Source organism: Miniopterus schreibersii (genome assembly GCF_964146895.1).
Source record: "Miniopterus schreibersii genome assembly, chromosome: 10".
Lineage (NCBI taxonomy): Eukaryota > Metazoa > Chordata > Mammalia > Chiroptera > Miniopteridae > Miniopterus > Miniopterus schreibersii.
In genome coordinates this window covers 45,129,555-45,156,920 of record NC_138110.1, presented here as the reverse complement: position 1 = coordinate 45,156,920, position 27,366 = coordinate 45,129,555, and the positions used below count along the sequence as shown (strand labels likewise).

At 39.4% G+C, this 27,366-nt stretch overlaps 1 protein-coding gene across 3 annotated transcripts in view; it reads right to left on the bottom strand.

The window, feature by feature from the left end:
* PTPRM (protein tyrosine phosphatase receptor type M) overlaps positions 1 to 27,366 on the bottom strand; it is a 617,272-nt gene that overhangs the window by 369,074 nt on the left and 220,832 nt on the right. For all 3 annotated transcript variants that reach the window (XM_081149146.1, XM_081149148.1, XM_081149147.1), the window contains exons 3-4: positions 19,443 to 19,714; positions 2,602 to 2,680 (exon numbers count right to left, since the gene is read on the bottom strand). In XM_081149146.1, coding sequence (XP_081005272.1) covers positions 2,602 to 2,680; positions 19,443 to 19,714 — 351 coding nt within the window. The remainder of the gene's footprint in view (positions 1 to 2,601; positions 2,681 to 19,442; positions 19,715 to 27,366) is intronic.

The following is a 27,366-nucleotide window of genomic DNA, read 5'->3' as shown; positions in this document are numbered from 1 at the left end:
TTCAGGAAGGCTCTGATAGGACAAGCATTAAGTCTTTTTATATGACTGAAGGCAGGGACTCAAACCCTGTGGAATGAGAGGGGCTACACTTAGGAGCTGTTTTGTTGGCCAGTGGCCAGATGTAGAAGGAACCCAGGATGGACACATTACAAGAAAGACCTGCGCAAACTCGGCCTTGGCCACTGCATCTGCACTCAGGGCAGCAATAAAATCTGCCCTGTGGCGAGATTTGCTCTGAGAAACAGGGAGCCCTCAGCACATAGTAGGCATTCAGTATTACTGCCTCGGATTTTTACTTCCTGGTAAGAGGTGAATCAGAGGCTGTGACATTTATGCACATTGGTACAGTCCATGTGTGTTCTCCAAACCACAGGCTATTACTCCAAGGATTTGGCCAACTTCCAGCTCAGGTCATTATGAGCAATTAAATTGCCCTGCTGTTTCAATTAGGTACAGCACTGTTCGTTTTTCTACCTTTTCAGAAAAAAGGGGGAAGAAATCCTTCTTGAGCTCACCGGTCTTGCTGACAGAAGAAAAGGCAAAAGCAACGTGCTACGAAAGTAACGTCTACCTCAGTAACGAACAAGATGATTGCTATTCTGTGAACTTCAGTGTTGTAACCAGATAAAGATCTCAGAGAGCAAAACCCCTCTGGATGGAATCCGATGACTGCCATGATACCCACATCATGATCACAACCACAGAGGGCTTCTCTGTAACTAGTACAGGGAGTGAGCTCATGATCTAGTCAATCCATGCAATAAAAGCAGTGTTTATATTTCTAATACCATTGTAGATGTAACCTTTCTTTTGTGAATTTGGGTAGGACCATCAGCAGAGATCCAGGAATGTATGAACTAGCCAGTTTCTCTTTAATGCCAGGGACCCTAAAAATAAAGCAGGCTTCCATCCCTCAGCTGGTCAAAGATTTAAAGTCTGACAATATCAATTTTGGGCAAGGATATTGGGAAAATAAAACTTCCACGCATTGCTGGTGGGAATAGAAACTGTTTCAGACACTTTTCATAGCAATTTGGCAGCATGTCATAAAACTAAAACTGTTGCTACCCTACAACCCAGCAATTCTGCTACCGAGAACATACCCTGCCCTCCCACATGGCTCCAGAGACACACACATGATGTTCACTGCAGCAATGTTTGTCATGGAGAAAAACTGGGGGAAACTAAATGTTTGTAGAAGAATAAAAAAAATAAAATGTAGAATAGTCACATGAGAGAATATCATAGATTGATCTAAATAATGTAATGCCAAGAGGGGGCAGAAAGAATAGAGAGTAATTTGTACAGTTGGATATCATTCATTAGAATTTACAATAGGCAAACAGTACTTTCTTACTTTTCATGAATACATGGTGGTTATGAGAAACACAGCGTGGGTAGTGCATGCACACACACACACACACACACACACACACACACACACCTGCAGCTTTCTAGTTGCTCAGCTCTCAAATCTCTATCCTGGGACTGGGAAATTCTCCCCTGTATATTTCTTGGTAAAAGCCTAGGCCTATCTCCCATGATAGGGGCTGTAAAAGCCACAGCTTCCTTTTCTAGATCATCCTGTCACCAGGCGGAGGATGAGTACACGGTTTAGCTTGTCCACCCCGACAATGCCACTCAGGGTTTTGTGCTGAAGGCTGAGGGTGCAAAGGCACAGAGACAGTGACGGATGTTCAGGCGGGTGGAAAGGGTCAGAGGGCCCGAGGAGCGGGCCGCAGCAGCCCTGTCCTCATGGGCACAGCGGTTGTGCCTGCAGAGCCTCCCTTCAGTTCCTGCCCACTATGGGAGCCTTTATCACCAACGTTCCCAGTGATTCTATTTGCCATCAGTTCCCTTTCAATATAAAGCTTTTCTGCTAAAATCAGCTGCATCTGTTTCTGCTGCTTGTGGACTAGAAACCTCCCAGATGGAGAGGGAAAGCGGCAAGTTCACTACAGTGGTGGCCCCTGGGGAGGTGAGGGAGAAACAGGACTGGCAATCTGCAATACTTTACTGATTTAAGGACAAAGTTCAGGTGCAAATATGACAAATTATTAATGATTGTTCAACAAGTCATACTGGGTGGTAAAAAGAAAAGTGTGTGTTACTATCATTGGACTTTTTTAACAAACTGATTTATAAAAGATGAAGAACAGGCCATTTCTGGGGGCCCCAGGTGGTTTAGGAAGGTTTCTTACATTCACCAGATCCCAGGCCTATTTGGGGCTATACTGTTTGGAACTATGCCAGCAACATACTAGATTTAGAAACAAAATACACAAATTCTCAATGTTTAACTTGTGCTACCATTCAAAAGGGAAATCCAAAGATCTTTGCAAGGATGTTTGAGCACACCAAAGTATTCTGTTAGTCCGCATTTCTGATTTTCATTTTAAAGCCACTTAGATACATTCAATGACGTTACACCCGAAATACATGTTTTTGGACTTCTGGGCTGGCAAAGCAACACCTAGAGACTTATCAGGGAACTGTCTCAGCAGGACTACTGCTCCCCAGGCTTCAGTGCCTTCTCTTAATCTGTAATGTAAATATCCCAACAACAATGCACTCAAATGTTTAAAAGTTGAAACAACTTACTACATGGATGTCCTAACACCTTCACTTCATCAATAGCGAGGTAGCCTTGATGTCCAGAAGTTATTACTTCAAAAATCACCTGGAAAATTAAGAAAAAACTTACATTATTCACTCATTTTGTCAGACTTTTACCAAATGTCTCCTATGGAGAGGTAGGCAGCTTCACTCATTCATTCATTCGTTCATTCCTGTTCCCAACAATCATTGATGGAGCACCTGACATCTTCCAGCCAATGTTCCAGGTTCTAATATTTCAAAGATAAATAAGATCCACACCCAGTTTTCAGGGAGGCTAATGGGAATGGGTGGGTCGGACAGCACCCTACCTCAAGAACTCACTGGTGAGGGGGGAATACCGTGGCTAAGAGCTGGTATTTGGAAGATAAAGGCTTAAAGTCATTACAGGAGGCAATGTTAAGATTCAAACTGCTTTAGATAATGTACTTCCTGGTTAACTCCTTTGAGTGGACTCTGACCAGACTGAGCCATGTGGGGCCCTAGGTTTTAAACAAGTAAAATTTAAAAACTACCATAAGTGCTATGAAAGAAAAGTACAGATACTAGAAGAACATATACCAAGAGGACCTCTCATGAGGAGGTGGCATTTGAGCTGACAGCTGAATGTGAATGAGCTCCCAGTGTGAGGAGGGTCAGGGTCCTTCCAGGCCATGGCAAGAAGAGGAGAACTGGGACCTACAGCCTTAAAGGTCTGATGTGACCAGGTTACCAGGCTCTACTCACAGGGAAGAGATTCCAGAAAAGACACCATATTAATAATATAGAGAGAAGGCTATGCTGACTGAAATTCAGATGGCAGAGGAGAAAGATAAAATCTCCGCAGTGGTGAAATCCAGGGGGCTTTAGCAGCTGCTTGATCACGGCAGAAGCGGGGCAGAGAAGAGGGGCCACATGCTCGGAGGGTCTCAGGATGGATGGCATTTCTGAGATGGTGGAGCCACCTCAGAGAAATTGAGGTTAAAGGAGAAAAAAGAACCAGTAAGAAGGTTATGAAATTTCTCAACATGATTGCCTAAAGGTGGCCATCGAATGGCTATTATTAAAAAGGTCCATTAACGTTATTTGAACCTCTATGCACAGCAGGAAACAGTATCACCAGGGCCACCATGGCACCTGACTGGGGATCAAACCGCAACCTACGTATGTGCCCTGACCTGGAATCGAACCCCTGACCTTCCATTGCACAGGATGACGACACTCCAACCAGCCGAGCCATTGATCAGGGCTGAAGACGGTAAGTCTTAAAACACAACCCAGCAATTGTTCTCCTGGAGAAATGACATTTTCCATTCATATAAAACCTTCACACAGATGTTCATAGAAGTTTTATTTATAACAGCCCCAAACTGGAAACAGCCCAGATGTCATTCAAATGATAACTGATTAAACAGACTGTGGTACATCCATCGCATGGGAATATAACTCAGCAATTAAAGGAACTATGGATATAGATATACTCAGCAACTTGGATGAATCTCCAGAACTGTGTTGAGTGAAAAAGCCAATCAAAAAAGATTACATACTATATGATTCCATTTATGTAACATTGTGTAATGTCAAAATTTTATAAACGAAGGACAGATTAGTGATTGCCAGGGGTTAGGAATGGAGGGAGCAGGGACAGGAGGGAGATGGGTATGGTCACAAAAGAACAAAGCAGACAATCCTCATGATGCTGGAATTGTTAAGATCTTCTCTGTGGTGGTGGAAACACAAACCTACTCAGTAATAAAATTATACATAGTTCACAGTAGCATGATTCACAATAGATAAAACATGGGAGCAACCCAAGAGTCCACGGAAGAAGGAATGGATAAGCAAAATATGGTATACACATACAATGGAATATCACTCAGTCCTAAAAAGGAAGGAAATTCTGACATGCTACAACATGGGTGAATCTTGAGGACACTATGCTAAGTGAAATAAACCAGTCACAGAAGTGCAGTTACTATATGACCCCATTTATATGAGGGACCTAGAGTAGTCAAATTCATAAAGACAAAAAGTAGAATGGTGGTTGCCAGGAACTAAGGAGATACTTAGGAGTAGGAAGTTATTGTTTTATATGGTGCAGAGTTTCAATTTTAAAAGATGAGTTTTAGAAATGGACGGTGGTGAGGGTTGCATAACATTATGTGTGAATGTATTAAATACAACTTTAAAATAATTAAGGTGATAAGTTTTATGTTATATGTATTTTACAATAAAAGAGTGAAAACAATTGTATAAAGCTAACTACACACATGTATGCATGCATAAGTACAGGCAAAACTGGAGAAATTTGAAAAAGCTCTGTAGATTTAAACAATGCCAATATTCTGGCTCTGATATTATATATATTACGTTAGCAAAATGTTACCATCAGAGGAAACAGGGTAAAGTGTACACAAGAATCAGTATGATTCTTACTAATATATCTGACTTTACAATGATCTCAATAAAAATCTCAATTTAAAAAAGGAACTATAAGTTGCCATTTACATATTATGTTACATACACTGGGCAGATGTCACATCATTAATTTATGTATTAGTTCATTCTTCAAGGATTAAATATTTCAAAAACATGCACTGAGTGTACTGTAGATATAACTTTAAAACCCAATCTTTCCGATTCCAAATATCAAGATGCTCTCTCTAGTACACACTGCCTGAACAAACACTTCAATCCTAGCACTATTTATTTGTGCAACCGATGCAAAAATGGAGAAAGCAATCAGTAGAGCCTCAAATGGAACGCTCAGGTGGCCTCCTAGATAAGAAGTCATCCCAGATACATCTGCCAGACTAGATGACACTGTGCCACAATGCCACCACATTGAAACACAAAACACACGGGAAGAGAAGAGGCCCAATGGTAGAGCGGAAATGAAATAAAGCTTTGTCCTGTTTATAAATTTAATATATTTTTCACTGATGACACACAGGAAGAAAGAGATGCAGGGATAATCCAGCAATTGGAATATTCCCACCAATTAATCTCTTTACTTTAGTCTATAAGAGGACAATTGTGGGGACCCAGAGTCGGTGAACACTGCAAGCAAGTAGAGGAAAAAGGCTTCCCAAGGCACTCAAAACATGGCCCCTTGGAAACAGTCATAGCCTGCAGAGCCAGGGACAGCGACAGTGGGCAGTGCTGGAACTGGCTAGCTCTCCTGGCCAGAATGGCCACTTTACAGACTGACATCCACCCGCAACCCGAGGGCAGCATCGCTCTGGTCATGAAATGGTATTTTGAAAGCTGAACCCAAAACCTTTATCCAGTATTCCTTCCTCTCGTCTGTTCTCCCTTTGTTCTTCCCTCCCTCCCTCCCTCCCTCCCTCCCATTCATTCATTCATTCATTCACTCACTCCCCCGAGTGTCACCTCCACTCCAGGCACTCAGATAAGCACTTGGAATGTATCATAAACATAACAAATGAAAACCGTTTTCCTCATCAAAATTGTCCTTACAGAAAGTTATATTTCTACTTTATCAACTACAAGGTCCAAGGCCTCTCATAAAAATAGAATAACCTTTATAGTGTACATATAAAACACATTCATATGGATCTATTTTTGAAGCTGACATGTGTACATTTAATGCACAATATTTTATTTAAACCAGTATGGGGTCATGGCCCTACCAGAGAGAGAAGGGAAGGAGGGGAAGAAATCAGAGGCCTAGAAAAGCCACCTTAAAACCCCTGAATCTGTTTTTCACCCATCACTAAATGCTCAAAAATCCTGAGTGTTATTATCCAAATATTTACAGAATATTTACTACATGTTCTATGGGGATACATAAAAATTAAACAATTTTATGAAATTTAAGCTTTAGTTGGTGAAAAAATAAGGAATATTTTAGTTGGTGAAAAAATAATGAAAGAACCGAAGAAGACAACTAGAGCCAAATAACAGTCGGGCGCAACAAGGAGCTCCCAGGACTGTGATCCCTCTCCACCACAGGGCCGCCACCTCCTTACCAAACCAACCACGAAGTCGATGATGCAGCCAACATGACCTTCCACCCAATTTGCCAGCCCGTCAGTATAAACTCACAGACGCCTGAGCAAGGACTTACCCAGCGTCCCTTTGAGACTAGAAAAAGAGACTGTACCAAGCGATCCAAATTTCCTAGCAAGATGACTCACCAATGAGATATCCTTGAAAGGATTAAACTCATGCTTATTTCTGAAACTGTTTCTGCGCCCCTCAGTCCTCAAGCTGAAATACCAAGAAGCAAAGAAAGATAGCATCTGATAATAAATACACTAAGAGAATAATGGACTGCCCTTTCTAGTTCATTAGAAACTTTGGAAAGTAAACCTCTGGAACTTGACAGTTTCTAGAACTAATTTACAGCTAAATATACAGACATAGGTAGGAAAACAGTCTTTATACATATGCTTGTGTGTGTGTGTCTACACATATAAACACATATATATACTTATATATAACATATAATATGCAATTTTATATGACATATTTAGGTGTTTTTACATAAGGTTACAAATTTGAAGCAATGACTTCAATGTTGCTTTGAAAGCAGATTTTTCAAAAGACCATCTCCCAGCTCTTTCTTCATAATTTCAATTAAGGGACTTATATTAGCTGCTTTATCAAGTTAATAATTTAGTATATAAATGTTTCAACACAGCCCAGGCCAGTGTGACTCAGTTGGCTGGGTGTCATTCATGCACCAAAAGGTTGCTGGTTTGACTCCTGGTCAGGGCATATGCCCGGGGTTGTAGGATCCGTCCCCAGTCGGGGGTGTGCAGAAGGAAGGGAGTCTACTGATGTTTTGCTCTCACATTGATGATTCTCTCTCCCATCTCTCTCTTAAAAAAAAAAATCAATAAAAAGAAATCTTTAGAAATAAAATAAATGTTTCAACATAAACCACAAAAGTATCATTTCTACTGAAAAGTTTGCTATTTTGAAATAAATATGAAGAGATCTGAATTTAAGTGCTGCAGAACAATATTGGATGATTTCTAACTTGATTTTAACACCTGGCCATTAAGAGATTTACTTTGTTGTTTCTAACAAACGAGAAGGTTAAAACATGCAGCTCAAAAGATGAGGCCGATCTGAAAGAGGTTCCTTAAAAACAGATTTTAGCATCCCATAAAAAGGTTTCCTTGTCGCAAACTCTTGTTATATGGCAAGTTTTCCATTTCGTACTCTTTTTTCTAGCCACTGTACTTACCAAGAAAGCTTCAAAAGCAAAAATATTTTTGTCTTTTGTCAAGTAAGAGACTACTCTATTGAAAGTATGGGTATTGCCCTAGTGAAGTATAACAAGTGTATACAGAACCCAGTGGGATCCCTGGAATGTCTGAAAATGCCAGCATCTGGGGCCAGAAAGATTGAGGTCAGAGGAAACACTAACACTAGAGCACTGACAGCACCACTGGAAAGAGAAAAAGAGAAAAGTTTAACCGATTGACGTGGGAGGTGGCCGTGCTTAGCAAACAGATCAGCATCCATTTACATTTGTATTAGAGGTGAGGCTTGGGTCTCCTTACGGAGCCACACAAAGTATTTTCTTTTAAAAAATTCAATTCAAAAAACATTTGTATATTGTATACATCCATGTCCCCAGTCAGCCATATGAGGAAGGGATGAGTAGGCTGATTTAGAAAGTAATTTTTCTGAGGTCATACAATTAGCACATTGCAGGGTCAGGGTGTGATTCTAGGTCTGTTTTACTTCCAAGTCTATAGACTCTTTGTGTTACATCAAAGTGCCTGAACTAGCAGCTAGAAGAGGCTCTATATAGGGAGAATACACATACATATACACATATATATATAAAATACACAACTATGTATACACACAATGATATAAATCTTTAATGCATATATATATGTTCAAAATTTTTTACTTCCAGATTTTAGTAAGAGATGCAGTAATCACCTATTTGACCTAGAAATGTGGATGCAAGGAACAGTTATATGACATAGTTTTAACAACATAACTTTTAAGACAAGGGTCAGCAAACTACAGCCAATGGGGCCAAATCTGCCCCGACTTCTGTTTTTGTATTGCTCACAAACTATCGATGGTTTTTATAGTTTTAAGTTGGTGGAAAAACATTAAGAAAATAGTACTTTGTGAGAGATAAGAATTTTATGAAATTCAAATTTCAATGCCCATACATAAAGTTTGATTGAAACACAGCTATGCTCATTCATTGACTTATTGTCTAGGATGACTCTCACACAACAGCAGAGTTGAGTAGTAGCCGCAGAGACCATCTGGCCCACAAAGCCTGAAATATTTACTACCCAGCTTCCTGCTTTAAGAGAAAATGTTCCTGCTTGGCTCACCAACAAAGCGTCATTACTCTGGATACCAAGAAAGTACTTATCAATGGCAATAGTTTGTCACAGCCAAATACACTATGCCTTGCACTTTGTGTGGGAACCGTGTATTCCAGCAGTGGCAGGGAGAAAAACCCTGCTTGCATGACTTGTTTCAACTGTATCACACAGGTGAGGTTTTAAATGCCCACTTCAGTGTGTAGTATCATTATCAACTTTTAAAAAAGCATAACTGCAATATACCAAAACAAAACCAAAGAAACAAATTATTTTATAAACCTCAAAACATTGTATAAAATCAATTAAATTAAAAATAAAACAAATCTCAATTCATTCAGCAGTCAAATCTTCTATAAAAACCTGAACTACTGAAAATTTATAACTCTTTATCATTGAAACCTGACCCTCAGATCTCATTCTACACAATGTTCTCTGGCATTAGCAAACCAACGGTTTTTGGTTGTTTTTATTTAAACACACACATTTTTTGAAAAAAATGTTTAGTGCAACCTAACTTGTGATTACAGTAGTCCTCTCCCCCTTATCTACAGGGGATAAATTTCAAGCCTGAAACTGAAGATAACACCAAACCCTATATATACATTTTTTCGTATACATACACACCTGTGATGAAGTTTAATTTATAAATTAGGCATAGTAAGTGATTAGCAACGATAACTAATAATAGAACAATTATAACAATACATTGTAATAAAAGTTAAATGTGGTTTCTCTCTCTCTATCTCTCTTTGATAACTGATCTAATAAATGAGATGGTTACTAACAGACAAGTGGGCAGGGAATGTCCTCAGCGTGGATACACTGGACAGAGGGATGATTCTCCTCTTGGGTGGGACCAAGTGTCAAGTTTCCAGATGTCATCATGCTCCTCAGAACTGCACATTATTTAAAACTTATCAACAGTGTGGTGATTGTGGGGGTAGAGGTGTAAGAGGGCATAGAGGGGATAAATGGTGATGCAAAAAATAAAATAAATTTAAAAACATGAATTGTTTAGCTCTGGAATTTTCCATTTAATATTTTCAGACCACAGTTGACCACAGGTAATTGCAATCTCAGAAAGTGAAACTGAAGATAAGGGGAAACTAACTCCTATATTTGAAAAGTTGAAAGCTAAGGTAGTGGATCAGTATAACAGAACCACAAAGCCATCCTATCTTACTCTGGAAAAATTTTGCCACAACACAGTATTTAATCTTATAAAACCTTTTTTTGGATCTGGCTTAACAGGAAATAGAATTAATCCTCATTATTTGAAGATTCTGCATTTGTGAATTTGCCTACTCATGAATTTATCTGAAACCCCCAAATCAATGCTTACAAAGCTTTCACGATCATTTGTGAATGTGTAGTGTGGCAAAAACTAGAGTTGTCCAACATACTCATGCCACCTGAGGTTGAACAAGACAATGCTCTGCCTTCTTGCTTCAGCTCTTACACTGTAACAAGTGTCCTTATTCCAGTCTACGTGATGCCATATTTTTCACATTTTCTGCCTTTTACTGATGTTGCTGGTCACAATGGCTCTAGTGCAGTGCTGAGTGCTGTTTAGTGTTGCTCCTACATGCAAGAATGCTGTCATGTGCCTTATGAAGAAAATATGTGTTAGGTAAGCTTTATTCAGGCATGAGCCATAGTGCTCAATGTTAAGAATCAACAATATATATTCATTTTAAACAGGTGTCTTTAAGAGAAACACATATAAAATAAGGTTATATATTGATCGGTTGATGAAAATGTTTTGACCAGAGGCTTACAGAACTAATCCTGTATTTCCTACAGAGGCAACAATTCAGTATTCATTAGTTCAGTGGTTGCTGTGACTTTATGGAACAAAACAACTGAGAATAATGAGAATTGACTGTATTAGTACTTTTTGGTTCATTCTGAGTCCCCATTTCTATCAAAGTACTTGGACATAGGAAGGCCTCAATACTCATTTTTGCTAATGGTTCCCAGATACTATTTATAACCATGAGATGTAAGCAAATGTAGAATTGAGAGGACCAATATTCTTTAAACATGCCCAGCTGGGCCTGGCTCAGTGGTTGAGCCTCGACCTAGGATCCAGGCGATCGGGGTTCGATTCCTAGTCAGAGTACATGCCCGGGTTGCGGGCTCAATCCCCAGTCGGGGGGCGTGCAGGAGGCAGCCAATCAATGACTCTCTCATCATTGATGTTTCTATCTCTCTCTCCCTCTCCATTCCTCTCTCTGAAATCAATAAAGATATATTTTTTAAAAATATTTATTCAGTTGTTCAACAAATAACATCCTAGGAGACAAGATGCTGTATCACCATGGCCTTTGGGAAAAGCCATTTGCTCCCAGGTAGGAAATGTGAATGAAAATGGGGCTATGTAACAAACCTGACAAGCTCAAGGGGGCCACATGGCAGGCCTGACAAGCTCAGTGACCAAAAGTAATCCCATAGGATGGCCTGATAATAAATTGCTAACTGGGGTGGCCACGGCAGGTAGTCACGTCCCAGGCCTAGAGATTCCTTAGCAAAGGTCAATCTTTACCTTAGGTGACCCCTGTCTGCTGTTCTTATGCACTTAGGAAAACATATCTTTGAAATGTCAGAATAATTTTCTTTTCTAGACTCCTCAAAGGCATAATTACAGGCATTCGAGCATGAGACCACAGAGCCCCTCACTGTCATCTTGCTGCTCACATATCATCTCTATGTGCTGCAAATGCTAATTATTAACAATCCTGTATCCACCAATGTAACAGAAGTATGTTTCTCCTTTTTGCTTTTTATCTAGTCCTAGAGATTTCCCTGCTTTGCTTTCTCCCACCTCCTCAATCTACCTCCAATGGTTTTCATGTACCTTCCTTACATTTTCTCCTTTGACTCTAAATACATAAAAGGGAAAAAAAATTTGTCATTTTCCAGAGTATTTTCTCAGTCCACTGACATCTTGTTTCCAGGCATGTCCTCAAACATTTGGCTCTTGCAAACTCTTATAAATAAACTCTTATAAAACTTTTCTATAGGTTTGCACATTCTTTCGTCGATGGAAACCACCGTTTAACCACAGGCTCTTTCATTGCTCAGGAAAAGCCGTCCTGGATGCTGGCCTGGGGAGGGTTTGACATCAGGCTCTCCTTAAGACGCCTGCCAAACGGGGGAGAGGAAGCAATTTAACACGGCAGCATCTCGGACCCTCCCTGCTTCAGTGAAGGGCAAAATTGGCTTTCCGTGCTGCCACTTTCCCTGGCCATGTGCGAGCAAAGACCTGCTCACCAACACAAACACTCAGCACAGAAAACGTGTTGATGGAAGCCTTCTGTCAGTTACTTACAATAAAGGGGATTAGATGGTATATGTCTCTTTTTCCATGCATAACCTAGTAGATCCTTTCTAGTTATGATTTAAATAAAGAGCTAAGGTGGATCATACGCATTTACAAAGTCACTGCTTTTTTCCCCCCAAATGAGTTAAATAAAAACCAAAACATATACAATAAAATAAATGTTTCTCTAATGATAAAGAGCCAAAGCACAACCACAAACTGTGTGACCTTAAAAAATATCAGGAATAAAATACTGATGCACTGGTTTCTATGGACATGTTAGCAAAGTAAAGTACAAACCTACCACTGTCCCAAAGGTAAAGGCATTCAGAGGACAAGCTCCGTGATGCAGCTCACTGCCCATGCCTTGTCATGACTGTTCATTTAAGTCATTCTTAAATGGCTTCATCTGTTTTTTTCCGGACAATAAACATGACTTTCCTCACTTTTCTTTCTGTTTCCCTTCGAATTTTGAAAACCACTAATGTTCTTCCCCAATTTTTTCTAATCATAGCTCAAATACTCATTCCATAAAGTGGAATATGGAATAATATTAAGGTAGAGTGGGAAAAAACCATAGGAAAAGTACATAGAGCAAGAACTAACAGACCGTGAAACAAGTATAAGATGTTAGCCCAGAAGAAATACTCGTCCTTGGTCATCAAGTAATAAGTACAAGCTGAGAATACAACTTAGGAGGTTACATTTAAAATAAATACATTTTTAAAATATTACCTTTAAAGATAAAAAACCAACACATGAGTCCATGTACTTCCTAAATGCAGCTCTGGGTCCATACTAGAGGGCCTGCCTGGTGTCCCCACTGATTTCTTAAAACAGACTATTGTTGATCTTTTTTAAGCACAAAATGCAGAGGACTGGGGCAACTGCTTAGAATAGCTTTCCTGCTTAACACAGACTTATATGTCACTGCCACACCTCATTCCCCACATCAGCCTCAAGGAATGATGCAATTCAATTGCCTTGCACTTGAAATAAGGGCCATAAGCTAAGAAATTTATGGAGTCAGGGAATGTTCTATTTTTCCATTAGTACATATCAGTATTTCTCAAGTGCGCTCTAGGGAACACTAGGCTCAAGAGATGCTCTGCAAAAGCCTAAATGATGCCCCAAACTCCAGCTGGGCACCTGTACCTGCCATTTGTCCCTCCCAGAGATTTGGAAACAAACACCGGCTCCAAAATGTCTTGCAGTACAGAGGGTGTCCAACTGTGTTTAAATCAGTGCTGCTTCTCACTGTGCCAATTAATATGCTCCAACATCTATTGTATTTGTGGATCGAAATTTGGAAAACACCTATTCGAATCTAAAACGTTGTCTCTGAACAGCAAATTTATGAGGAGCTGCTGTCACTCAGGGTGATGTTTGGGTAAAATAAGTGAGCTGGAGGCAAACACAGCAAAGAAACCGAGGTGGGTGGGTGGGGAGTAAAAGCTGGAGCTAAATGTGAAGAGATGGGTAAGATCAAGTCATTCCGATTACCACAGCTGCTCATTTACCAGGAAAGACGTCAGACTGGTAAAGGGTAAATCTGGGTTTAGCCTCCCCCAAAGGGCAAGCTCCTCATCTCCTCCCTGCAGAGAGTTTCAAGCAGGGCCTCATCTTCTCCCAGGACCTTCAGTACATCTAAGGAATTTGTTTGAACAGGGAAGCTCTAGAGAAACAAGAAGTTTCATCATTCCATGCTTTTATCCCCACTTCCCTCTTGTCACTGCCCACCGCCCCCAGCCCTGTCCCTTTATTGAGAGGCATGGGGGAGGAGATTTCAAGGCCACCTGTGCATTTTTCTCTTTGCAGGGCAACCATTTGTATTGAAGATCACTGCTTTCCTGGCCTCGGGCTAGATTCAAAATAACTGTGTTCCAAAGCAGGGAGAAAGGCAGTGCGTGTGGGATTCCAGCAGCCTCTCTGCTAGGTGCCCGCAGGGTTAGGAACCCAGAAAAGTTGGTGGGTGGCCTCTGGAAACTTCTGGGTTCCAGAGAAAAGAGGAAGGAAAAGTCAAAGCAGAATCTCTGTGGGTGTTTTTTTTTGTTTTGTTTTTTTTTAATGAGCACAATAAAGCAAGAGGGTGCTTGTGAAAGTAAAATACTATTGTTAAAATGGTAGGAAGTCAATGCCAAAATGAAAGGAAGCAGGTGCTACAGCCCAGGTGCCCTGATGAAAGCAGGTAGCAGGTACTTCTCACTTCCCACTGCTGCTGCCCAACAGAGGGGCAGGTTGTAAGCAGCAGTAATTAGGACAAACATTAATTAAGGAATTAAATATGTGTTAATCAGCAAGTAGTTGACAATTTATGTTTTAATGAATAGTAATTAACCCACAATTAGCTGTATTCTGTGCAGGTTACCACTGTGTTTTGTACCTGTAGAATACTACTCTCCGATAAATAAGAAAAGCTACATAAAATGACTACTGTGGCAAGAACAGTTTACTCTGCAAAGAAACGTTTTGAAACTCTACAAATGCATAATAAAGATACCACTGGGGAAAGATTACAAAAGCAAGAGATGCCCAAAACATCCTACTATGATTATCAGAAGTACATAGGATGGTTGTGTCTCATTTTATTGAAAACATCCCCAAATCAAACTACTATAAAACTCAGATCCTGACCAAGATAAAAAAACAACTCAGTATTTTGCAGCCAAAATGGAGTGAGAAGTGAATATTTTTGAAAAAGCCCAAGCAGGTAAGGGACAGAGAGAGGGAAGAGCCCACCCCAGCATCCCACCATGGTTTCAGAAGCACTGGCTCCCCAAGATGAGTCAGAGTCCAGAGAGGCTGGACTCTGGACACCACCCTCATGAACCCTCAGGACACCATGCTTCATGCTTCTGCGTGGTAGCACTTCTGGAAGGTTCTAGTGGAAAGGAACTTGGTTTACCTCACTTCACCCAGTGTTCTACTAAAAGGTTTGTTCTTGAAACTCTTTCTCATTGAACACCTTTTGCCATTCCATGGAACACACTGAAGGAGTGACATAGCAGAAATCAAGCCCTCCACTATTAGTTGATTCCCTTTTTATTGTCTTCCACAAGTCTTTATCTCAATAAACTACCACCATTTATTGAGAGGCTAGTACATCCCAAATGTGCTCTTTCTCTCATCATAATGCCCTGCACAGGCTTTATATTTTGTCCCATAATTAGGGAAGTAAGTCCCAGTAAGTTTATATCAGTTGCCTGAGTTTGTAAGTAAACAAAGTTGATATTCAAATCCATTTCTGTCTGACCCAAAGCATATGTTCTATTACTACATTATGATGCTGCCCATTTTCAAACAATATGAAATTACTTTAAAAGAATTAATTCATCAATCTTAACTCATTATATCCAAACTACTTTAAAAAGTGTAAAAAGCATGTTATGGAAATAAAGTGCTGTATGAGTATAAATTAACATACTAGTATTTCAAGTATCCGTTCACTTTACATTAATTGTTTTAGATCTCTATAATGTATCTTGCAGCGTAACTATTCATGCAGAGGTGATGTCTGGGGGAAACTGAGTCCCTGTGCACTGAGAGGGTTTCTCAATGGTAATGCCTCCTTTAGATGTCTTGTCCTCAGCTTTTGGGCTCAGAAACAGCCTAGTTGTATCCTAAGAATGTACCATTTGGCTATTAACTTTTATGAACCATGTTCACCAAGGAAAATGTCACACATGCATGCACATGTGATACCAGAAAATTAATTTTTTTATATTTTGCAATTAGAAATATAATAGTCACATAAAATAGACTCACTTCCTCGGGCTAGTGCAGAACTCCGTAGAGAGAAATCTATATGGGAAATTAATTCAAAAGCAGACAGGCTCATGCACGTTTCATGTTTTTAAGAGCATAAGGATATGACAGCCTGTCTCCTCAGTAGGGGTGCACCAGCCCCACTGGTTGAGGGTTGAGGACCACAGGGTGCTGCAGGGAAGCCCCTCCCTAGGGCAGTGCTGCCAGAACACAGACAACTTATGTTTCTGACTTTTTTCTGATCAATTCCTGTTCGGGTGATACGTCAGGCCAGGGGTGGAAACAGGATTTGGTAGGTGTTTTCCTTCTTCACCTCTGTTAATACAGCTTGTCTTTCTCATCCCAACTGGGAAACATCATCCAGGTCTTATGTGGTGATTTTAAGATCTATTGCTCAGAGTTTGTAAGTTTCCTGCTGACATCTCTCTTGTATCATCTACAGAGTGCCATTTACCTAATAGCTTATGTTACCATTAGGGTAATGACTTCAGTATGTTTACTACAGCAGATAAAGCGAAAATACAAGGGAAGTACTACCTTAACTATGCTTTTAAAACTTGAAAGGGTGATGCTCGGTTGGAGTGCTCAAGAATTAAATGAACAAGTGCATTTTTAGTGGCTCCAAGCCCTTTACAGATGTTGATTACCAGGTTCTTCAACACTTAGCAACACTATATTAAAGAGTCTCTACAAATCCACCTTTAAATTCAAAGTATGAAGCTATTCCTAATGAATCACCCAGTGAACTGAAAAGCTAGAATGAGAATTAAGTTCCAGTTCACTATGATGAATCACATACTGTTCAGTAATGTGAAAGAAGTCAGAAGAAGTGGGAGGGCTTGGGGGTTAGGCCAGAGGTTCACAATTAGGAAGGCAGAATATTTTATTCAAAAGAGATCAGTGAAAAGAAAAGAATTCACTGAAAATAAAAATGGTTTGATATACAGTAGTACCTTTCAATATAGTTGATAACTCCCTTTGAAAGGCTAATCTGAGACTTTATCAATTAAATCATTCCTTTAATTTTGATGGTCTGAGCTAGGTGTGTTAAAGACTGCTATGAACTGAATGTTGTACCCCTCTCCCCAAATTTATGTTAAAGCCATAACTCCCCATGTGATGGCATTTTGAGATGGAGTCTTCGGAGGTAATTAGGTTTATATGAGGCCATGAACGTGGAGCCCTCATAATGAGATTAGCGTACTTATAAGAAGAGGAAGAGACCAGGGCTCTCTCTCTCCACTTATGAAGGAAAGACATTATGAGCGCACAAGAGTAGATGAGAAGGCAGCCATCTGTAAGGCAGAAAGAGGGCCCTCACCAAAAAAAAAGAGAAGAAAAGCAGGCACCTGTGAGCAGGACATACATTCTGATCTTGTCTGGAATTGTGTCCCACTGGCCTCCATCCAGTGGAAGCCTAAGGAAGAGCTGAGCGCAGGTGCCAGAGGCGCAGTGGGAACGTCACCAAATGAGGCCTTCTCTACTTTTAGACAGGCTCCTCCAAAAGGAGTTTCTAAAGACATTCAGCTTCTTAGCCTCGTCCACCATACAAAAGCCCTTTGAAACCTGGCCTAGCCAAACCCATTTCCCCTGCTTCCATTTTAATCCTATGAAAGACAAAACTTTCCCCAGAGGCCGTATTTTTTAATTATACCACAGATAGATAATACAGTTATAAAAAAGGTTACTCATTAAGTAGGATATTTTCCTCAGGAAGAAAAATTAGTTTTTACTCTTTTTTGTCATAAGTAAAACAGTACATGTACATTGGGGAAAATTCAGACTATGACAGATGGCAGAAAGAAAAAAAATCAAATCACTAGCTGGGGAGATACCATTTTTTAATATATTTCTATCAGCATACATTGTAGAATATATATATATATGACCCAAACCTTAATTTAATTTAAACAATAGGATTTAACATATTGCTTCATATAGGGTTTTCCCACCTAACAGCATAAGCTCAAATTCTTCATTAAATGGTTCTCTACATTATTCTTAATGGTTGCAAAATAAATGTTTGTATTGAACTAGCATGAATTAACTAATCTATTAGAAATAATACTGTTTCTGATTTTTATTATTATAAATAAACTGCCATGAATATCTATCCTTATAGCTAATTACTTGCAACCACTCTTCATTATTTCCTTAGAAAGAATTCCTAACAGTAGATTGCTAAATTTAGACACACCTAAACTTTTAACACCTTTAAAATATATTGCCAAAGTGTACTCTAAATAAAGATTTTAACAATTTATATGTGAACTAACAGCTTTCACTACACCTTCATTTCCATTTAAGAAACATTTATCACTCCTTAAATACCAGAAATTGTTATAGGTATAAGGATACAAAAATAAATACAGCAAGAAATTTACAGTCCATTTATTCCCATGATCAAATCCAGGGATAGAGGAACTGATGCATTTCTCTAATAAGCACCAAACCTATAGAATGGATTCCTGGGTGCCACTCATACCATTAAGGAGACAAGTGGGCTTGAGAAGAGCCACTTTTCCCTTCCCTGAGTCTAGCCAAGCACCTCAATTAAACATAAGAGATGATCTTGGATACATGTTACATTTGGCTCCTGAGTGAGCCAAAGGAATTAAGAGAGAAGCAAAATATCATAATCCTCTTAATGCATCCTCTGAGCTGGAAATTGAGTTATTTTAAAATATCAAGTTATTTGGAAAGGTGCTGTGGACAAAAGGAGAGAGAGCACCAAATGCCACTAATTTCCCGCCTGTGACACCAAGTCAGGATGCTCTTGCTTATAGAAACTCTCCAATGGGCAGGATGTGACATCAAAATTGCTTTTGTGCCACTTCTTAGCTTCTCCTGGACCTCAACCCTTGTTACTTTAAACTAGAACTCAAAGTGGGAGTCAAGAGAGCATCTCCAATAACAACAGCAAGGACAGCAGCCCCCACAATGACGACTCGGCTGACACAGGGCATTTTCTTCCCATTGCTTATGGGATGGGAGTAGGGACCTGCACCTCACTAGCTGATGTCCACGAGGGCTCTTAATGGCTCATTTACTCCTGAGATCCACTGATGGAAGAAGGGACTTCTTTTAAAATCAAGTGCTCTGTCTCCCTGAGTCAGACTAGGCTTCCTTAATATAGAAAGTAAAATATCCTTGCAGATAGCACTTCCTGTCCTGCTGCAGGCCACCACTTTTATTTCCTTACAACAATATGTGTATAAACAAGTTTGAATTGTGTCTTTTACTCCTTTCTCAAGGTAATGTTACAAACAAAGCCTTAATACACTCCCTATCAAATAGCATAAGCTTTCCTTACATTGGTATAAAAAATACCAACACTTCTTATACATTCTCTGATTATGGAATATAAAAGTAGATTTTTAGAAGTTAGAGAATGCATCCAAACATGAAATGGAAACAAAACATACCTGATAAAAGTTAGGCCAAAAAGTACTAATGGCCAGTTCTGCCCTGTTCCATGTACGCGTCGGCTCTCCAGATAGATTCCAGATAGGATTCCCCAAAGGCCCGTTGTTGACTTTCACGTAGACATTGAGTAATCCGGGAGCAGAATTACTCTTACTGGATACAAAATAGTGAAAATCAATGCAGTGGGTATCATTTTCTTTAAGCTGAGGTAAGAGGAGGTGGGCTCTCTGACCCTCAGGTCTCCCAGATGTGTTCACCAACATGAAAGAACCTGAGGAAACAAAATCAAGGGACAGTCACAATCTGAAACAATTTCCAGGTCACTTCTGAAAAGTCACCATCATTTACATGGATTGACCCTGAAGTTCCACAACTATGTAGGCTTTGAAAATCCCATCTCTTTCATACCTTTTCACCCCAAATGTATTCTCAAGATCAGTGAATGGGAAATTCCTTTGATGTCACTGCAATTAGTCTCCGAGGTAACAGAAATGTGCATAATTTGCAGACACGCACTGGTCACTCTGGTAGTCACCAGCCACATGTGGCTATTTCAATTAAAATTAATTAAAATTCTGTAACATTAAAAGTTTAGTTCCTCAGTCACACCAACCATGTTTCAGTTACTCCACAGACACATGTGGCTGGTGGCTCCCATATTGGGCAGCAGAAATAGTGAACTTTTCCATCCTCTCAGAAAGTTCTACTGAACAACAATACATTACAATGGTACCACCATTTGGAAATCATACCCACTTGCAAGATTCTCACATAACCTAGAGAAAAATAACAGATTGGTTTGTTTTGTGGCATCTTAGAAAGCTTGACTGGTTCTTGTAGTCAATATAATAAAATTCTTGCAGTTCAGCTCCACCATTCCTCGCACATTGTTATAACAACCGACTTGTTGATAGGGGGATGTTTTCATGACTGGGCATACTGAGGCAATCACTGTGCCAACTGGAGGATGGTCATTTCCAGAAGTCTCCATGAGCTTTTTTCTATCTTTGCATCCATGGCACTGACCCAACCATGGAAGTGTTTCCACATGGAATCAAGCTTGCCAGATACCCTGGCATCAACTGTGTCATATGGGCCCTCCCCATGTTTAAGATTAACAGAAATGGCAACTAAAATAATTATATGAATTTTATAGATCCCATAAAGAAAGGTAAAAGCAAAATGTTCTAAAATAAAAGAGAAAAAAGATCATTATAAGTTTTCTTAAGCAAAGAGGAAAAATGTTCTGAAACTCTGAGGGGGAACACCTAAATTTGGAGTATAAAGATGAAAAATAAAATACTACTCAGGTGTGGCTGAATTCAAGATTTCTACTGGGTGAGGAGACTATTACCCTTGCGTATTCCTGTTAAAACTCTTCTCTTATGAACCATAATTTTCAAGGAGGGGTGTATGCACACTTGTGCGTATATATATATATTTTATATATACCACACATATGTATAAACATACATATACAATACTAAGAAAAAGTGTGGAATTTTTATATTGTTTATAAGTTGTGATTTCCTAAACAGCAAAATGAGAAGACTACTTCCCCAGAGAATTATTAGGAGAACTAAATAAGAAAACAAATGTAGATAAATCCTTTATAAATTAACAGGCTACTGTGAAGTGATCTGGTATTGGAAAATGTTTGCTTATGGCTGTTACCTTCACAGTGTCCCTATATGAGGCGAGCTGGTGTTAATGTCATTTAAGATAAGTAGGAATTATCTCACAGAGAGATTAAGAATCAGCTCATCCAGACTTTAGGATGAGTTAGTGGCAAAACCAGAACTTTGAGCCTCTGAGTTTCCAGCCCATTACTCATCCTGCCACACTCCAATAACCCCATGTTTCTCTGTGTGCTGTTTGAGCATATACGAAGCAAACAAACCCCTTCATAACAGTGAAGGAAAATTACAGTAGCTATTTGAAAATGGAGCCGTTTTTCAAGAGATGAATGTTATGTACCTGTAAATGTGAAAGCCAAGCCACAAGGGAAGGGTTATCTATGGAACATATATTCCAGTAATAAGGAAAAACTGAAATGTGATTTAAGAAAGAGTTGGGGACAGAGAAAGGGAACAAGTGGCAAGAGGATGCCATTGAAATGATTTGGGTTAGCTATATACTACAAAATGCAGAAAAATCTTCAAAATACACAGGGTTGGCCAACCCCATAAGAAATCTAAAGCAAGCTTTTAGTGTTTATAACATGAGTTAAAATTGTACTTTTCTGCTCTTAGTAAAATATAAGCAGATTTATTCCATATTCAGTCATTTGGGGCTCTGTTACCTGCAACATAGCTATAGTGTATACTGAAGCATGACACGGCCTTGAGGCCAACTCCCAATCACCAAAACTTCCAGTATCGCCACACTGCCAATAATATCATTTCCTGCAGTGTTTCCATCATTTAAACTTGGGCAGCCATGGGTGGCAAACATGACAATATGCAAAGGATGGCAAAAGTGCATGTTTCCCAAATCCTGTGAAGTCTAGTTTGGATGCTTGAGTAAAGCTGAAACAGACGAGTCTCATTTCACAGCTTGGTAAAAACTTGGTAACTTCCTGCCATAACTGTTCAGGGAATCACCAGGGTTCCCTAAAATAGTTTTCCTACCTACACAGCCTAGAACTCCAATACTTCAATATGCTCCATTACAGCACAAAAGGCTCTGTCAGCTTTCTGAGCTGTTGAAAGTACGCAGAAATTTTTGTGTTGATGTCAGGGTGACATTCTAAGTTACATACTCAAATGATCCTAATTTTCATACTCCTTTCTCCTTCCCCCCCCTTTGGAGCCAGAATCCAGTCTGATTTGTCACATGGCATGCTTCTGTAACACAGATGAACTGAAATAGGATTACCAAACAGGGGAGTGACATCCATGTAACGAACAAGTCCCTTTGGTTCATGTGTGATTTTTTTTTGCAGGGCATTAAAGTTTTAGAATGATCAGGGACAAATTTTCACTGAAATAAAAGGCTACGTGATAGCTTTTAAACAAAGCTAAAAAGGCTGCAGAAGTGCCTTTGCTTAGGCTAGGAAGCGGCAAGAAGTCTAGTGGTTTCCAGAGCGAATTCCCCTTCTACTCTGCTAAGATGTCTGGCAAACTGCAAGAGCAAATGAAGAAGCTGTGGAGCTTCTGCTCCCCTCCTGGGTTTCAAAAGGAAAGAACATGGACTGATGAAGAAGACAAACCCTGCGTCATATTTTTAAGTTGGTGGGAAGTGCTCTCTATTTGAAGAGGATGACTTCGAGGACCTGTTAGTGAGGAGGAGGGAGGCGGGAGCCCGAGGGTACAGGGCTAAGGACGGGTTCACGGGGATTCTAAATGCCGGGTGGGAGTTCATGGGCCAGTGTTCTGATCAGAGTTGTTACTGTTTTTATTGGCAATCTGGCTACAAATCTGCATAGATTATGAGTGGTCTGCCCCAAGCCCCTTTTTCTCACAGGATCTGTCCTTGTGTGTGATCTTGTGAAATGAGTCAGAGCTGTTCCAAGTACACTTGTGTAGTGCTGGTGAAAACACCTGCTCTCCTACACTGTCTTCCTCCTTCGCTTGTTCTGGCCCCAGAAAGCAAGCCCACCTGGGCTCCCTCCAGGCACACACAAGTCACCCCTCCCCCAATGTCCAGAAACCAACTGAGCCTCACTCTGATGGCCACCCACACAAATTTTCAGAGGAAGAGTCTCTCTTTACTGAGAACCTATCACTGGGACATTCCCCTGAGAGGTCCCCTTTTTCCTTCCTCCAGAGTCTCTCAACTGGTATTTCTATGCAGCCCCTGCAATCGATGATTAATGCCCATAAAGGCACCTAGGACAATGTTTGCCGTGTAGCATAAGCTCAAAAAGGTTTGTGATTATCATTATGGTTATTTTGTTTCCTCATAGCTCCTAAATGCACAACTTCTCTAAATTTTCTGCAATTCTTTAGCATTTAGCTCTCTGGATTTCCACTTGCTCACTTCACAACCTTCCTAATTCTATCCCATTTCACTTAAATGATAATTTTTTGTTTCCTTTTTTTTTGTAAGAGAAGACCATTAGTATTAAGTATTACAAAGCTCAATGAATTGAGTATTGACTCAATCTTGCCCCTACATTTAAGCTTTGGGAAGGGAAGCTTTGTTTCCATGCAACCATGAGAATTTACTTCATGGTTTCAAAGTACAGGAGGTAACATTTCAGCTAACACTGTATTCCCTGACAGTGCTGCACTACTGTATGATTGTGAGTTTACAGAAGAAAGTGTGAACACTTATGTTTAGCATAGTCTAGCAATCCAGAATCCTCTGGCAAACTCACAGTTGTGCATGAAGGATGGAAAGTGGGAGGAAAAGAGATGCCTTTTCATTGTTTGTATCACCTATTTGCTATGAAAGTAAAGTCAACTCATCAGCTGATGTTTAAAAAATTCAAAACATTTTATATTCTTAGACTAAGTCTGTTTTTTTTTTGTTTGTTAGTTTGTTTTTTAAATATCCCTATATGGCTGACTGTTCAGTTTTCGCTTTCTGCTTCAATGTTTTCACTGTGAGGGAAGAGAATTCTCAAAGAGTAACTGCGTCTCCCTTGGTAAGTATTTCCTTACTTCAACTTTTTTCCCTTATAAAAAACACCCCAACTGGGCACATAAATAAAAGAAATCAGAATTCAAATTGGCATAGAAATTCTGTTTGTGTTTAGATAACGAAACACTCTTAAATCCTACTATGGAAGTAGAGATATAACATTGCAGGCAAATGAGAAAAGCTCCACGTAATGGAGTCAACTTCAAAAGGGACAATCTTCCCAAGTAGACTTTGAAGGTTGCTAAGAATAATTATTTTCACTTTTTTGAAAAGGAAAACTCTGTTACGAGAACATGCAATGTTCACATTCTTGAATCTTTGGGTGAATTAAATTTAGCTTAATCATATCCACTGGCAAATGCTTTTGATTAGACTATCTTCCATCATTGTTTGCCACAGTAGCAGTAACTACATATAATTAGTTATTCCCTTCTACCCCATCATTAAAATTTGCCCTGGTGTGGCAGAGGCTCTAGATTTTTAAAGGCCGAGGGAACTGTATGAATTATCTTCCTCCATTTGACAAACTTTGTGCACACAACAAAAAAGGAAGCGTTTTCTGTCATCCATCAGGAAGAGAGAATGGTGTGTGTTATTAAATACTTAGGCTGACAGAGAAGAAGCATTTTATGAACTTTAAAACCATTATAAAATTCACTTTTTAAGCCTCTTAGTTTAAATAAAAGTGCACAGATCATTAGTCTTTCACTCCTTTTGTCTGTTTCATCTTCGTTTTCCCCTCTATGACCATGCCTTCACATTTATGAACTTAAGATCCAAAAGCCACATAAAAAGTTTACAAGTTCCATCCTTGCTAGCATATTGCCTGACTCTAGTTTACATGGCCATCTGTGCTTCCTTGGACCTACTTAGATACACCGTTTGTAACAATGAAGTTATCTAGAGCAAGGCTTCTCAACCAACCTATGATAAAGGAGCAGCTTTTTAAACTTCTGGAACCTCAGACTAAGTGTATGTCAAGCACAAAAAACATATGTTTTTAGAAAAAGACAGGCAAAGTGAAAGCACAAACTTTTATTAAATAAAGATAAAATTATTCTGTCAAATTCCTCTAAAAATTTCTAAAGACTTGCCCTCAATTTCTGTACTGGTCATGGACCAGGAACAATGTGTGGACCACTTTTCATCTGCAGAGCACACTGCATGGCATAGCCTTAAAGTTATAGGGTTATGGCATTGGTGGTACCCAAATATATATATTTTTCTTAACAGTGGTTATATTCACATTTCCTATCTACCCTGTTTCATTTTGCAACATAAATAAGTAAATGAATGCTGGGTGCAACCCAAAAACTGATTTCATAGCCCACGAGTGCTTTGAGGCCATACTGCAACTCCGCTCCAATAACCCAAACCAACAAGATATAAAGTGTGTTCCGCCTCCTTAGTAAGAAAGCTTTTCATTTTTAATTTGCAATTTCAAATTGATCTCAACCCTCAAATATCAAGATACCCCATTATATCCCTCCTTCCGCTCCCTCAGCCAGTACTAACAATGGTCCTAAAAAATATGTCTTTTCTGATGAGAAACCTCGTGAAACAGGGAAGATGGAACCTGTGGAGAAATAAATGAACTCAGGGAGCAAAGCTCAAAGTGAACAAAGCCTCTGCAGGGAGCTGTCACTATCACTTTAAAAATACTTATTAGCACCCATATCAGCCTGAGGAAACAGCTGTCTCCATGGCCACATTTACGTTCTGCAGGCCAGATGTCCTGCGCCCTTCCGAAGCTACTGGCCCTTCTAAGCCCTTTCAAAAATCTCACCCTGGTGCAAACAATACTTACTTTGCATCTACTAGAGAATAAAACTCGAATAAAAAAGGTGTCTTTTCAGCCAAATGTTCTATCTCCCTTTCTATTCCGCCCTCTGTCTTCTTACCTTTCTTGTACATTCTCAACAATTACTGGGCAAGACCATTTGTTAGCTACACTAATTTCTGCCATGTTCCTAATATGATCATGAATGTACAGTAGGAGGCAAAGAAGTAACACTGTATCACAGCAAAACTCTAAGCAGCTGCACAACCTCTTCACCCCTAAAGAGCCCAGCTGGTGCTCTCCCCGGGAGAGAGCAGGGCTCACTGACCAGAGACTTCTTACAGGCCGTGCCAGTTAGTACACACACCCTGTTCTCCCGAGGGAATCCACATCGCTCTAAGTGCTATACAATTAATATAAGCATACTTCATATACCTAAAGTGTTCATGAAACACTTTCTTTAGGACATTTATATTAAATAACCATTGTCAATTTAAGGATTCACAGCATAACTGAATGGGTATTACTTATTACTCATAAAAATACTGAGCTGACTGAAATAGATTCATTTACCTTAACTAGTCACCTTTAGCCATGACAGGACTCATCTGAGCACCCATATGTGCTGGGCATTTTGAGAACTACAAACAGTAAAACTTGGACCGATTCCTCCAGCAAGAACCTCACAGATTAGGTGTATGTCATATTTTAAATATTCTGTATTCAGCACAGATAGAAAAAAATTCACAAAATTAACAAATCAGATCCATTGAATTTAGCAACATTTACATAACTACAACCTGAAGTGACTGTAAAATCTGTGAATTTAGAACTGTCAACTAATAACTTTTAAAGAAAGAGTTTTGTGACACTGTTATCATATGAGACAAAGAAGGAATGAAGAGGTTCATGGAAAATGGAAGAAGCCCTGGGGGTTCCACTGGGAAAAGTAATGTGCTCCCCTCGTACAAGAAAAGTGAAGCTTTAATGAGAACTGACTATATCACAGTGAGTCATCTAGCCAAACTGCTTCAGTGACGTAGCTGGAAAATACTAGGTGCGTGTTCTGTAATTTTTAAGTAAAGACAAACAGAGTAAAACAAACACAACCTTTTAACTACCTGATGGCACTAATGACTGTATCTCAGGAAATGATCCACAAGTACAACAATGGAGAAGTGAGAGAATGTTCTTATGAGACTGATTAATTTCCTATGTCAGGATTTTTATTGCTTGACATCTTTAGAAAGTAGTTCATTTTTGTTCAAAATCTCAGAATGACACAAGTCATTACAATATAAGCTTCCACTTATTTTTTCCCCCTAAATCACTGTTGATTTAGAGATGATTTCTTTTTCACATATATAACTGGTGATAGTCTACCAGCTAAACTATGTCTTGCTTTAAGAAAAAAATATATAATTAGCTTCAATGTAAAATATAAACCAAAAAATATTTTTAATAGTGCATCATTTAGACATTTTCAGCTTAGAAAAAGCGTAACAGTGTTGCTCTGTCATACACACAAAAAAATAGTTCTCCAGAAAACTGCAAGG